The 15,239-nt window shown below is 41.8% G+C and overlaps 1 protein-coding gene across 1 annotated transcript in view; it reads left to right on the forward strand.

The window, feature by feature from the left end:
• UFL1 (UFM1-specific ligase 1) overlaps positions 1-15,239 on the forward strand; it is a 41,597-nt gene that overhangs the window by 11,943 nt on the left and 14,415 nt on the right. The window contains exons 6-11 of the mRNA XM_015424101.1: positions 2,047-2,177; positions 4,276-4,334; positions 7,483-7,629; positions 8,940-9,115; positions 10,506-10,685; positions 13,035-13,158. Of these exons, the coding sequence (XP_015279587.1) occupies positions 2,047-2,177; positions 4,276-4,334; positions 7,483-7,629; positions 8,940-9,115; positions 10,506-10,685; positions 13,035-13,158 (817 nt within the window). The remainder of the gene's footprint in view (positions 1-2,046; positions 2,178-4,275; positions 4,335-7,482; positions 7,630-8,939; positions 9,116-10,505; positions 10,686-13,034; positions 13,159-15,239) is intronic.

A 15,239-nucleotide genomic window follows, 5' to 3' on the forward strand; every position in this document is an offset into this window, starting at 1 on the left:
GGGGAAGCCCTACCCCCTAAACGACCTAATGAAGTGGAAACACAACGGGGGGGGGACTGAGCATGCAGTGGCATGGATTATAACAGAAAGACTAGAGCAGAGAATTTTTCCAAAAAATAAGCATTTACAGACCTCTGAGACTTTGGCAACTTTGTTCGGTAAATGTAAACATCCCCCCAAGATGGTGATCGGAGACTTTGAGGAAGGCGGGACCCAAGCTTTCCTCAGGAAGAAGGAGATCGGAGGGTTAGGTCAGGTGACCTAATCATAGACTCTTCCTACAGCTTAAAATTGCTCACCCTCTGCTGGACGGAACTGGCTCTAAATGTAGATGTACTTTTAAAGGGACAGTGTCTATACCAAGAAGCAGTGGATCTTTGATCACAGAAGAAATTAAGACTGTATGGAGACTCTAAAGTTTAGCTTATATTGGATGGTTGCAGGCAGATTAAAAAGGAATTTCGGAGCAAAGGGCTTGGCCACCCTTACTTCATAAAATCTGCCTACAAAGTGAACGGTTGGATTCTCCAACCAGCGTGTGTTGGAAGCAACAAAAGGAAGGACCCCTATGATCTAAGACAAGCAATAAAGCAAATGAAAGTCCTGGGGAAAGCGGTATTAATTGGATAGAGCCTGTTATATTGCAGCTGATAGTGAAATAAGATTTAACAGAGAAGGAAGATAAATCTGTGTGATTGTATAGACTGAGGGAACCTTGGCTCCACAATGTTATATCTTTTTTTGGGGGGAGGGAAAGCGTATAGGGAGATGCCGAACTCTCTCAAGGTCTGTATCTTTGTTAATTAGCTATGGAATTACTCTCTGTCTAGCCTGATAAGCTGGTTTTGACAATTGAAGTGATGATTGATGATACTCCTCATGTCTGAAAGTAATTGTTAAGAGTAACAAATCTTTTCTTTAAGCAGTTTGTAACCTTCAACACTTGGACTTTTAGTGCCTCCTTTTTCTTTCTCCCATAGCTTGTAGTTTCCCTTCCCCTTTTCATTGTAGTTATGTAGGTTTTTTTAGAAATGCAAATAAAAAAAATCCCCTTCAGGGGGCCAAAAAAAAAAAAGATTTATCTCTCCCATTCCTGCCAAGACAGTTGGGAGAAAAGTCTGCTTGCACATTTTCCTCTCTCCCTTTGCAAGGAAAAGAGCTAGGCACTTGCTTTAAAAAAAATGAAAACCAGAAATTCAGAGGGGAGCATGGTATATGTCTAATAGTGCCTTGCTTGTAGTACTCTCCACAGCTATGGGCTTGCCAGTCACTGGTACCCATGTACATTGTGAAATGCTGCAAGGAAGTAGCACGACAGTGTACCCCTGCTTGTGTGCTCTCAGCTGTTTGAATTCATCTCACAGCAGTTCTGGACAGGAGAAGGCACTTGATCAGGGTCTTTCTGCTAGTTGCTGTTTAGGTGTACATGTGCCTGTTTCTGAGCATCCGCTGCTAGATGCCAAAGAGAGAAGGAAGCTCTAGAGTGGATAAGTAATATTAGAGGACTTGCTCCATGTGCCTTGGAATGATAGAAAGCTTCTTCCATGAAATCATCAATTTTGCCTTTCCCCCGTATGAGGCAAGGCAGAGCCAAAGCTGTTTGAGGAATCTTTCAGTCTGCACAAACTCTAACATCCTCAGGCTCCCACTAGTCTTGTGTCGGAGCCACAGAATATGGTTCAGAATATGGTAGAAGATGGGTGCTTCCATCAGTTACTCATGGATGAACGGAAGATTGTTGCTGTGATTTCTGAACCAAACCTTCCAGGACATGCTTGCCACACTCCAGAATATCGAGCCTTGTGATAACTAGAGGGAACTTTGGATGTTCCAACACCACCACCCCAATGCCCATTCCACCCCAGATTGCTTGGAAAGATTTCTCATATCTGTATGTGGTAGGCAGTGATGGGGATTCTTTTGTGGTTGTGTAATACCTGAGTTTATCAAGGTTAAATCTCTTTATTAAATACCTGTGGCATACGCTCAGAACTCAATGCAGTGTTAAATCATTTGTCCAATCAAATGCTACGATTCTGTTCTCAGGCATTCTCTGCACGTCTGGGTAAAATTATCCATGGGCAAATAGATCAGGACAACCGAGGGGTGATTTTCACAGAGGCATTTGTAACTCGGCATCAGGCCCGCATTCGTGGTCTCTTCAGTGCCATCACAAGGTAAGTCTGATTATGTGTTTCTACTTGTGGCAGTTATACCATTTCCCCTGTACATGGAGGGGGAATAAAGAGTTGATTCTTAAACATGTAAATTTATTACTGTGTTAAAAACCATCTTGGGAAGATACGTAAGTTGAATACATAGCTGCAGTAGTCTGCCACTATGTTAAGACTTTCTTAAAAAAGGCAAGACTGGATATTAACTACATTTGAATTAGATTCTATTTTTAACACCTAGCAATGATGACTGCATTGTTCTGATGCTTGCTTTTCTACAAAGCGCTCATTCCCATCGTTATACAGACTAATTGTTCCACACTTCAATTTTTTTAGATTGTGGGGTATCAGCAACTCAAAGCCTTGTAATGGTACTAGTACAATGTGTGTCACGATGACAGGAAGTGGGTACGCATCAAGCAGCTCATAGGAGGCAGATTTATTATGTTCATGTGCTTTTTTTCCTTACCTTCCATCTAGCGATCCAAGTACAGCCCAGCCACTGGGACAGAGTGAGAAAGAGCTAGAAGCCACAAAGCAATAAGGGCATGCATACTTCTTAAGACTCATTCCTGCCTAATTTACATTGAAATTACTTTAGCAGCTCTCAATTTATGTGCGCAGCCACCCAGCTCATGCAACCCAGAGAGCATCTCACACAGAGAGTGCATTGCTCGTGATATTATCCCTAAAGTCAGCAACAGAAATGTTCTTTACCTGCTACCATCCTATTCCATATGCATAGTGGGGCTAGGTCCACAAAACTGGCTGGGCTTTAAATGCAGGGAATGTTACCAAGGCGAGAGGGCTTTCCCTTCTCCTCTATCCTCACTCCTTTCCAGCCTTCCATCCATACTGTGGTCTCTACTGTTATGAGTGAACAGTGACAGCCCAACAGGAGGTAATACTCCCATGAATACAGTTGTTCCTACCATGACAAACTTCATATGTTTGAAGATAAATGTCAAAGAGCTGATATCTCCTTGGACACTACAGATGGTGTCTTTACTGACAGAAATGGAGAAAGCAGAACTTCACAGCCTTTTGCTGCTCTCGAAGAACTTCTGTGCAAGTCCCACAGGACCCTAATACAGGCCGCCAGTGTCTGTTGACAGCATGTTCATTGGGTATCAGAAAGTATGTGCAATGATGCATTAATAGGACTTCATGCTGTCTGCACCCAAACATGTTCAAGTTCTCCACTGTGGATAAAATAAGCCAAATATGCAAACCATTAAAGTCACACTCCTGAATGCTACAAACATGGTGGTAAATCTTTACAAATTTCACAACACTGCAGATATCAAAGATAGAAAGTTGCATTTAGAAATAGTAGAACTAAGTTTGAGACCAGTGGCATCTTTAAGACCAACGAAATTTTATTCAAGGTATAAGCTTTCGTGTGCAAGCACACTTCCTCAGATGCAGTGGAAAAAGAATGTCCTCAAGCCCTACGTACAGGAAGATGAGGGGGCAGCTGTCAGGAAGGGCCAGTCAGAGCAAAGATGCATAAGTAAAGCTGAGATTGTATCAAGGCGGCAGCAAATTAGTACACACATGCAAGCACTAACAAACAAACAGCCCCTGGACTTGAGCCTCGTTCTCACATCTGTTTGTTGGCTCTCGCATTTGTGTGCTAATTTGCTGCCATTCATTGATCTTACTGGCCACAATTTCAGCTTTACTTATGCATCTTGGCTCTGACTGGCCCTTCCTGATGGTTGCCCCCAGCCCCCCATCTTCCTACATGTAGGGCTTGAGGAAATTCTGTTTCACTGTATCTGAGGAAGCGTGTATGCATATGAAAGCTTATATCTTGAATAAAACTTCGTTGATCTTAAAGGTGCCACTGGACTTAAATAACTGTGTTCTGATACTTCAGACCAACACAGCTACCCATCTGAATCTATACCAATTTAGTGTTATGGATTACATATCTATTGTAATAGCATTCCATGTACAAAGTGGAGCGTAGTTGGTTCATTCATGTTGGATTATTCCACTGTTCAGAAATGTGGTGTTTGACTTGGATTAAAGGTAAGATCCTGAATTTTCATTTAAATGTTTCCTGGCTCGTGACTTAGCTCTCTTCTCTCTTTAGGCCTACAGCAGTAATTAACCTAATCACTCGGCATGGCTTCCAGGAACACTTGCTTTATTGTGAGTTTTGTTCAGATTCTTTCATGCTAATATCAATTTCAGTAGTCTCTCTGCATGGGTGCGGCCAGACGGCCTGCCGGGAGCGGTTTAAACTGCTCCAGTTCCAAGTGGACTAATTTGATCCGGGGCAAGCGCGGTCACACTCACCTCCCTCACTGCACAACACATCGCTCCCGGGCGTCCACACTAGGCGCGCAGCAGCGCACGTTGGCAGTTTTTAAAATTATTATTATTTTCAATTTTGCGCATGCGTGTAGGCAGCCATCCACAGAATTGAGATTTTGCGCAGGCACAGAACACCCTGTCCCAAAAAGCATGTCCTGAAGGAACACTGCTCTTTAAACTTTTACAGCGAAAAGGGCCTCCGTGAGGTCCCGGACTCGTCCGAAGCCTAAAACTAATCACCTGGTTTTTTGTTTGTTTGTTTTATTAACGCTGGGGCGAAGCTTTGCCCAAGCGCATATCTCTGAGGCTAAAAAAAAATGGCGGGTGAAAAGCGGAAGCCTCGGGCTTCCCAGCAGAAGTGGCTCTACACCGGCAGAGAGCGATCACATGGGGAAAATGCGGCTGGAACCGGAGCCCTCAGGAAAACACCACTTGGGGACCTAGTGGCAAACTACACCGGTTTAAGGGGTGTTTGCGTTGATTGGCAATGGTTAGGGACGGAAGGCAGATGTTGTGCGTGTGATCGCCCGTAAGTTCTCCGTTTCTAACCGGCTTCTATACCGGCTTAAATGCCCCGTCTGAACGCACCCATAAGAGGCATACTAGGTGAGCTGCTGATAGTAATAGTCTAATGTCATTAGTTTGTAAATAGAGTATTAGTCTCCCCAAACAGTAGCTGAATAACATAGATGCCTTTCCAGCCTGATGTAGTACATCAGGTAGTTGCGTACCTTTTCTTTAAAAAACTGGTTAAACTGATCCTGTGAAATGCATGTTGCCTGGTTTTATGTGTCTTAGTTACATGTCTACTAAAACAGATTTCATGTAAACAGTTTTGACAGAACATGTACAGATTTCAACAAGCAATAGTTTCCTTATAGTATCCCAACTGTAGAGCTTCCCTAACACTGGCAATGAAAATTCCTGGTGATGAAATGGCTACCTGAGAAGGATGAAACAAGATGCACAGTACTAGTTTTGTCTTCTGTGCCATTATTTGTCCATGGCAACAGACAGTTTTATCAGCCAAGCACTCACAGGGGTACAGAATTCACATAACCCAGTGACATTAACTGCTTGGGCTTCTTATTTATAGGCTTTGCTTGGTGTTAGTGGAGCCAGACTCTCTGTGATGTCCTTAGCATTATATACTAGTAAGTGAAGCATATACTTTATGTCACTTATGTTTACCTTTCATTTAAGGATTTCTTTCTTTTATTTTTATTTATTTCCATTTTTATCCCGCCCTCCCCGTGGACAGGCTCAGGGCGGCTCACATTCATTGGTGTACAAAGTACCATAAATCCACATAAAACACATAAGAACAGTTAAAACATTTTAAGCATTTTAAACATTTAAAATAATCAAAGTGCTAAACAGTAGTAGTCATTCTTCGTTAATAGGATGGCGTATTAATGATGTAACACACGATTTCCAGAAAGATAATCCCTTATAGCAATAGCCCTTAAAGATGCCCTACCTCATTAACAAGACCTTTCTGAAGTCCTTAGTGTATGTCTCCTGAACTATCGTGTCTCATGCTTTCTGCAGAGCATCCCAACTTAACTCCCTTCTGCTCCCTTTTATAATTTTTTTTCTTTCCCTGCATCAAATTTTGCGTATCTTCTGGGAACACATAGCTAGAATCAACCTATTTCCAGTTGTCCACATAGAATCATAGAATGTTAGAGTTGGAAGGGACCTTGCAGGTCATCTAGTCCAACTTCCCTGCACTCTGCAGGAGCATATCTGAAAGATAGCCCTACATACCTACATACTTACCTTGAAGCATATACATTTTCCTGTGTACTGGTTTCCTCATGTGCTGCTGCAGCACTGTGGGAGCCACCCCAAGTGTGGTATAGTAGCTTGCATGTCAGAGGAGGATCTCGGAGAACCACATTGAAATCTCACTGTGCTGTGGAAGCTTTCTGGGTGACCTTGAGCGAGTCACTCACTCACTGTCAGCCTAAAGTAACTCACAGGGTCATTCTAAGGACAAAATAGAGCAGGGGAGAATGATGTTATAGGTGTCTTTAGGTCCCCACTGGGGGGGAAATAGGGAATTCATAAATAGTGATTTCTGGTCAGGCTACCTTCCCCCCCTTTGTTACCCTCTGTCATGGCCAGCTACCAGCCAGTAATTAGTTGGGAAAAAGTCTCTTGATAAGCCCTCCCCATGTGATTGTTCTGTGCTTCCCAACTTTACCTTGTGGAAAAAAGACACAAGAAAGTGGTTCCTGCACTAGTCTAATATTTCTCAATGTCTGTTTACCTGCTTCTTCTGCCATCAGTCTCCACTTTCATCCTTTTTCTGCCATCAGTTTCCACTTTCAGACTTCATATCATATACCATACACATTGTTTATCTATTTTCATCCATGTATGCCATTTTCTGCTTTAAACTGAACCGGAGGCAATGTCGTTCAGCTGGTTAATGTTGCCTGTCTGGACAGACAAAACAGTATGCAGCCATAATGCCAACACAGCAGCTCCTGCCTTGAAAGCAGCAGTGCTGGAGTTGGCCTTTAAATGCTCTGCTGTGACTAAGTAACTCAGTCCAGAGATACTAAATATTGTCTTTCTAACTAGAATGGCTTTGGGGAAAACTGTCAAAGTATCGTCCAGGAAATCTCAGTGATCCTTTATTATTTTTTATATATTTATATCCTGTGCTTTCAGCCCACCTGGCTCTTGAAGTGGCAAACAATAAACATACATCAAATAGTTTTAAAAGGTCAGCAACACTAGCTGGATTCTGATGCATAAAAAGTTATGAAAATAGTTAGCAAGGAAATTACAGCCACAGTGTCATGGATGAAAAACCTTGGGCCTGTGAATATTCACAGGGTGGGGATTTGTGCTGTGAAGAAGTGGGTCCTTGAAGCCTGATTTTGTAATTCTTGTGACTCATTAAAAGACAGTCACCCTACTTTGTTCGTAAATACGTTTAATGATGTGGCTACTTCATTTCTTTCATTAGCTGTCCTGGAGGAGCTTGTTAATGCTGGACGTCTGAAAGGCACGGTTGTTGGTGGAAGACAAGACAGGGCTGTGTTCATCCCTGACATCTATGCCAGAACTCAGAGCAATTGGGTGGATTCTTTTTTCAAGCAAAATGGCTACTTAGGTAATGGCTTCCTTGTAAACATAAATTTGTTTGAAAGTTATTTGTCAAGTGAAGTACGTTTCAGGATATCTGTCCAGTTCATTTCAGACATAACACTGGGCAGTTTCATGAGCCTTACTATGGCAAGTGGGATCATCCAAATGCTGGCCTCTATGGATAGTTAGGATCTTTCCAACTGGGATCAGGTTTGAAGATAGGTTATTAATCACACAGTTGGTATTAACTATAGTTTTGTGTATGTATAAACATGAGCTTTTCCATCCTTATTCCTCAGCTACAGAGCTTACTGGCTAGAGTAAACACACAATGAAACCAGCATTTGTGGCAAACCATGATCTCACTGATCACCTGAAAGCCAATTCCTGGTTTTTTAAAGCTAATATAATTAAAATAATCCATGGGTTTGCGTTATCTTTAGTGGCCTGCTTTCAGATGATCACACTCTCCACAGTGTCCCACTGTTATATCTGAGTTGAGCTCTTCCTGTAAAATGCTTGCTCCAAACATTCTGTCCTACTGTGGTGAGGCCTGTGTAATCTTAATAGCTGGTGTAAAGAAAGGAGGCTAGAAGATTAGTATGCATTCCAACTGTGGTGTGGTAAATAAATGCCACTCATTTCAGTGGGAAAAAACCCTCAGGTAAAGTTGAAGGGGAGCCACATCATTCCTACTATTCCTAAAACTGTGGGACACTGCCCTCACAACAGTTGCACTAGAAGAAAGGGAGCAATGTCCCCCCATCATCCTCTAAAGACAGCCCAAGCATTGTGGGGAAGTCAAATATTTGTTTGTGACACCCCTCTCCTCCCACTCCCAGAATTCCTAGCAGACAGATTCAGCTGGAGAGAAGGTAGTGCAGAACTTCCTTTTTCCTCAGGGCCTGGTAGTAGTGATCAAGGTATTAATAACACTGGGCAGGGCAGATTTGGTAAAGCAGCCTTGCCTGCAATTAATCTGTCCATGGCAAAGTCCTCAATGGGAGATGGAAGAAGCAGAGGGTGGGGTGAGACATAAGTTTCATCTGCCTTCTTGCTACTTTATTTGTCCCCTGGGGACATAGGGTAAAGCCGAGATGGACCGTCTCAGATTCTGTCTCATGAAGTGAGTATATTTGTGTGTGAGTGGAGCTGAGAGAGTACTAGAAGTCTCCATTCTTGAAGCAATGGCCTTTAGTCTGAGTTTCATTATGAGCAAGAAACAAAATTCAGGGCAAAGTGATCAGTCATGCAAAGAAACAGGTTTGTGGCTCTTCCTTGTTTTTTTGTTTTTTAAAAATTCTTTAAAATCAAGGACTTTCTGTTATTTTGTAGAATTTGACGCATTGTCCAGACTTGGCATCCCAGACCCTGTGAACTACATAAAGAAAAGATACAAGTCCTTGCAGCTCTTGTTTCTGAAAACATCTTGTGTTGGCCAGGAAATTATGGATCAAGTAGAAGCCTCAGTGGATGAAGCCATCAGTTCTGGATCTTGGGTGGATATTGTGGTATGATCTGTATTCTGTTTCTTCTCACCATATTTGTTTTATATATTTTTCTATGAAGTCAATTTTTATGCAGTTATGCAGACTTATTGCTGCATGTATGCCTGGGTGAACGGGGGTCAACTAGAGTATGGAAGCTCAGTAATATTCTGCCCAAAATTCTGTAGCCAGTTATACCTGTAGAAAGGCTTCTTGGAGACTGCATATTTGTCCCTCCAGGCAGAGCAGTACAGGATTATAGATCAGAGTGGCCAGCTACTGAGTGGGTTAGGTTGTAAACAAGGCACAATTTGCTTCAGACTTATTTTTAATTTATTTCAATGCAAACCTACTGATCAGTAAAGCCAGTTTGGTGTAGTGGTTAAGTGCACGGACTCTAATCTGAGAGAATCGGGTTTGATTCCCCACTCCTCCACTTGCAGCTGCTGGATGACCTTGGGCAAACCATAGTTCTGTCAGAGCTGTTTTTGAAAAATCAGTTCTCTCAGAGCTCCCTCAGCCCCACCTACCTCATAGGGTGTCTTTTGTGGGGAGGGGAAGGGAAAGGAGTTCGTAAACTGCTCTGAGGCTCCAAGTGAAGGGCAGGGTATAAATCCAGTCTCCTCCTCCTCCTTCTCTTCTTCTTGTATTTTGAAACAATTTATCCTATGTGTGCTTGTTAAAATACCATTTTATTTGCCAGTCTGTTTCCTTCCCTTAAAATCTTCAGCAAAAGTTTCTTCTATCAAAAACTTTATTTTGTGAATCTTTTAAACATTCGTTTACATCTTCACACCTATTTATACCTCTAAACACAATAAATTTACATAGGTTATTAAATATGCTCTTCTTCCTACTTCCCCACAGCATTTGAGCTTTCAGCAGGCATTGTCCATGTACTGACCCGAAAACCAAGATTTTGGGTGTCAGATGAGATTCAAGAGATCTGCGATTATGATTTCTGTGGTTTTTAAAAACTTATTAGTAGCTGGATCACTAGGAGTGAGGATGTCTAAACCTTTTCCCTCTGTGCCTCTTTGGAGATTGAAGCAGTCTGGAAAAGACAGGCGCAAGCTGTAGTATCCCCCCCCCCCCCCCCCCACAACCACCCTAACCCTTTTAAAGATTTTTATTATAGAATATGCATGGAAAAGAAGGGATTAAAATACCTTTTTCCCTAATAACCCTTCTCCAGTCTTCAGAGTTATCTATGACCGCTAGTTGGCTGTACAGAAATCACAGAAAATCCTAACTGCAGGTCTTTCGTGTGTTGTCTGTTGGCCCTCAGAATGCTGCATTGGGTGCCAACATGGACACCCTAGGCTGGTACATACAAGTGACTTTGTATGTGAGCAAATGGCTGAGCAATAAATCTGAACTTGATTTCTTTTTCCAATTTTGTGTTTAATATTAGCCTCTTCTTCCAAGTTCATTATCGGTAGAAGACGCTAGCATGCTGCTTCAGCAAGTGATGAGATCTTTCATGAATCAGCCTTCAACTTTGGTCTTCAGTGACACTGTGGTGGTCAGTGAGAAGTTTATCAACAACTGTGCTGAGCTGTTTAATGACCTGATGCACCAGAAAGCTGAAAAGGTTTGTTCCTGAGCCTGTTTAGAAAAGTATTGTACAATTAAACTCCCAGTAATGTATTGTAGACTACCAAGTGCTTGGCATCCATCCCGTGCCATGGTTATGAAGTCTTGGGCAAGCATCTAGTGAACGGCATGGATAGGGAGCTATATTCAGCTTGAAGGGTCTCAGGATGTTTAGGAAATCTTTATATTGATGTTATCTCTGTTTTTAAAAACCCATGCATTGTCTGTGAAATCAGCATCAAGTTTCTTATATGTTTCGTGTACTGTACTGATTTTTGGTTATTAAATGTGAGCTTGCTATTTTTCTTTAAAACATTCAGCATATTTTGACAAAGTACTAAGCTACTTTCCTTCATTTGTCATTAGATTGGTTTTCCTTAAGCCTGTCTGTCTGTGATTCATTTTCTAATGAAATGTTGGACTCTGGGTTCTTCTTCTATATAATCAAGAACAAAACAACAAGTTAGCTTCTCTAACTGATTAATTCTAAGCTGTATGCCTAGTAGCACCACCTTGAAAAAAACCAGTTTTGATGTGCTTTAATCTCTCTCTCTTAAAGTGCCCCTTTTTTGTTGCATTTATCAAAGTTTTCCTGGGGAAAAAAGAGGCATGGTCCACTGGATAAAAACAAAATCTTAAAATAGTATTGCTGTGTGTGGACCTGACCAATATACTTCCTCACATAAAAATCATCTGAATATGACTTCGATCCTAAGTTGGTACTCCTTTGGCACATCCTCCCACAAAACAGCTTCCCTCCCCCCTTTTGTGAAGGACAAGAGGGCAATCATTGCCTTCTGCAGACTCCCAGTTTGCCCCCCCCCCCAAATGCATACATGTACTGTTCTTTTGGGTCCGCCAGCCTGAAGGAGAAAGGTTTCAGGGACACCCTGCAAATAGGCAAGATCAACAACTGCCTTCTCTGTTGTGCCCCCCACCTTATGGAATGGCCTGCCTGAGGAGGTCAGGAAGGCTCCACTCTCCTGGCATTTCACAAATTATGCAAAACTTGAGTTATTCAGGAGAGCTTTTTTACACAAGTAATAGGACTTTATTATAACAGAATTGATTCAGGAAGAATGCTTTTATACAAGGAAAGAGACTGTGGACAATACTACTGTGTATAACACATGCTATCTGTTGCTGTGTGTATTATCCTACTGTGTAATTCATGCACCATTTAACATGTTGTGTTAATATGCTTTGTGTCAGGTTTCTGCTTAGTTTCAAATTTTTGCAGTCTTAATTTTTGTGTTGCTTCCTATTTGTATTGACTTACACTGTATAATCCACTTTGGGTTTCATTGAGAAAACTGGACTATAAATAACATAAACATAGAAGCAATAGCAAATAATAGTTACTGATTTTTCAAGGTTTTTTTATGACAGACATAAGGGAAAATGTAGGCAATTTCATTATTCTAAAAGTGCAGTATAAATGGATTAGAGATATGAAATTTTGTCAGAAACATTTATTATTACAAAGGAAAGGGGGACATAAGTAATTGCAATCATATCAACAATTCAAGATTGTTTAATTTTGTCGTTCTGACAGAAATGTTCTTAAACGGTTTTGTAGTCCCACCGGTACAGCAGTTAGATGCTTTCAGCCAGCCTCCAGCAGCGAGATCTATGAACTTAGTAAAATGAACTTTACAGTTCTCAGAGTCAAACTCTGGATTTACAGTACTATTGGGAAAGATTATATGCTGCTGTGGTTTCTCTGGGTGAGCACAACTAAGGCAGTAGCAGCATTTTCTTCCACAGAGAAGCCAGACCACCTTATTGTGCACCTGTCACAGTCTCTAAAGGGCTTACAGTCAGTATATCCTAGGAGCCATATCTCAAGACTAAAAGCATGGATGTCATGAAGTAAAAAACTGGAAAAAATAGTCATAGATTTTCTAGCAGAATGGATCTGGATGGACAGTCACCCGAAGGTCTAAAGTAAAGCTCATAGTTCAGTGTTAGAGGACCTGCCTAGCAGGCCCAAGGTCCCATGTTTATCAACAGCCTACATAGTCACCATGAGTTGGCTGCGACTTAATGGCACTTTACATACACACAGCCCTACCATTTCCAGTTAATGGCTGCCAAGCCAGAAAGATCTCTGCTTTGTGTCCTAGAGAACCACTGCAGATGAGAATAGACAATACTTTTCATCTTTTTGAGGTTAGCCTAAACTACTAATTACAGTACCACCTGCACACTAGTGGTATCTTGCTTAACTTGTTAAAAGTCCCTTATGTCCCTACTGAGCAAAAGGAAGAGATGGTATTGAAAACCTTGAGAACTTACAGTGAGTTCTATATAGCACATTTGAACATGCTTTTGTTCTTCATTTCAGGAAATGAAAAATAATAACCCAGTTAACTTAATCACTGAAGACGACCTGAAGCAGTCTTCCCTTATAGAAAATGCCTCCTCAAGTAAAAAAGACAAAAAGGATGAAAGAAGGAAGAAAGCAATTGGTAGGAAAGTGGGATCATTAACTGTGTGTTAGCTTTATAGGAGGGTTTTTTTTTTTAAATGGCTGAATGTCCCACCCCCCAGTATGGGGCAGATCCAGAAGGGGTTGCCACTAGGGGTGTGCATTCGGATCTACCTGAGCCAAAGATATACCCGAAAAATACCTTATCAGTATTGTGTGGAGGGGTATATTTTTGCTTCTCAAATGTATCTACATTTTCTCAGGAAAACTGGGGGGGAAATCCCGAGAAAATCCCGGATATACTAGAGGATTAACAGTAGATCCAAAAAAGTGGAGCTATTTGTCCGGCTTCTACTGCAGTCCCTTTAAAGTTTAAAGGGACTGCAGAAGACAGCCCAAGGATCAGCTGTGCCGGGTGGAGCAGATTGTTCCTGCTGGCTTGGCTTAGGGCTGGTTTCTGGTGCAACCCGGTTTAAACTGGGCCACAGGAGAAGCCAGCCCCAGAAGCTGCTGTGCCGCAGAGAGCCATCTGCTAACCGCAGCACAGCAGATCCTGGGGCCAGCTTCTCCTGCAGCACAGTTCGAACTGCGCTGCAGGAGAAGCTGGCCTGGGTAGAATCTGTGTGCAGCGGGGAGAAACACCTCCTTGTGGCATGCAGATCCTGGGGCCAGCTTCTCCTGCAGTGCAGTTCGAACTGTGCTGTAGGAAAAGCCAGGCCAGACCCAGGATTGGGCTGGCTTTTTTTTTTTACCAGTATTTTTCTTCTTGGGTGTACTGGACCTGAAAAAAAATCAGGATTTCAAAAGAATCCCAGATCCAAATACCATATCAATATTGGGATCTGGAATTTTTCAGAAATACCAAAAAAAATTCAGGTCCAATAGACCCAAACTGAAAAATACCAATTAAAAAGAAATTGCACACTCCTAGTCACCACATTGACATAGCAAGGGCTTTCTCCACTCTTTAGTTGCAGTTTTTGAAAAAGATATTGAAAGACAGGATGAGATTTGGGGGGGAGGGGAGAATCCAGTTCTTCCAGGTTATTAGCAGCTTTGTCTGCCATAGAGTGGCAAAGAAACAGACGGGTGGGCAGTGCAATAACTCTCCAGTTTGTGGGGCTTGAAAGTGGGAAACATGAGAGGTCCTTTTCATCCCAGTATACGAAGGCTCACCTGTGGAGACTTGTTACCATCTTTTGTGTTTTTTGAGAAGCGTATGTGACTGATCACAGGAGTCAGGAAGCAGTGGAAGCAGAGCTAGTGAAACACCCACACACTTCACATAGCTGTTTTACATAACCTACTGACCTCTTGATCATTGTGAGTGTGAGAAGTACATTTCAGTATTTCATATCTGTGTTGAAGTACTCTGAAACAGACAAGGTTGGGTAAGGGTAGGGAGGCACAAAGACAAAATTCTACCTGGCAGCCAGAGTCTTCTGGGAGATTATAGAAGCAGCAGAGGCTAATATACAACCCCCCCTGAACTGAAAACAGCTTTTAAAACTAGATCCAGGTGGATTTTAAAACTATTTTCTTACAATTAAACAAAATAAGTTTGCACCAATGAACCAAATACAAGGAAATCTTCAGGCATTTAGTCAGTGCAAAAGTAAAAATGGGACATATGGTCGTGCAATGCTACATTATTTATTCAATTAGGATGATAGACCTGTTCACAAGGTACAGTGAATGCATGACCAATTTGTGTACAGGGGGCTTTTCTTTTTTATATATGTGCATTGAAGATGTGATTTAAGTCCCTCATTTATCCAGATACTACTCATTTGTCAAGTGAACAGATATACACTTAAGATGTGCATTCACTGTATTGTAGTTTGAGTCCAGTGGCACCTTTACGACAAACAAAAATTTATTCAAGGTATAAGCTTTTGTGTGCAAGCACACCTCTTCAGATGCCACTGGACTCAAACTTTGTTCTGCTGCTTCAAACCCACATGGCCTGCCCACCTGAATCTTTCACTGTATCATGTCAGCTGATTCCACTGTGAGTGCTGCTGAGCCTAATTCTTGCATGTGCTCTTTAAAAAATTGGTATTTATTGTTGTAAATAAGGAATACTGATTTTATTTAAGTATTTTCCTTTAACAGGTGATA

The sequence above is a fragment of the Gekko japonicus genome, unplaced genomic scaffold (assembly GCF_001447785.1).
Source record: "Gekko japonicus isolate JY-2015 unplaced genomic scaffold, Gekko_japonicus_V1.1 scaffold903, whole genome shotgun sequence".
Taxonomy (NCBI): Eukaryota; Metazoa; Chordata; class Lepidosauria; order Squamata; family Gekkonidae; genus Gekko; species Gekko japonicus.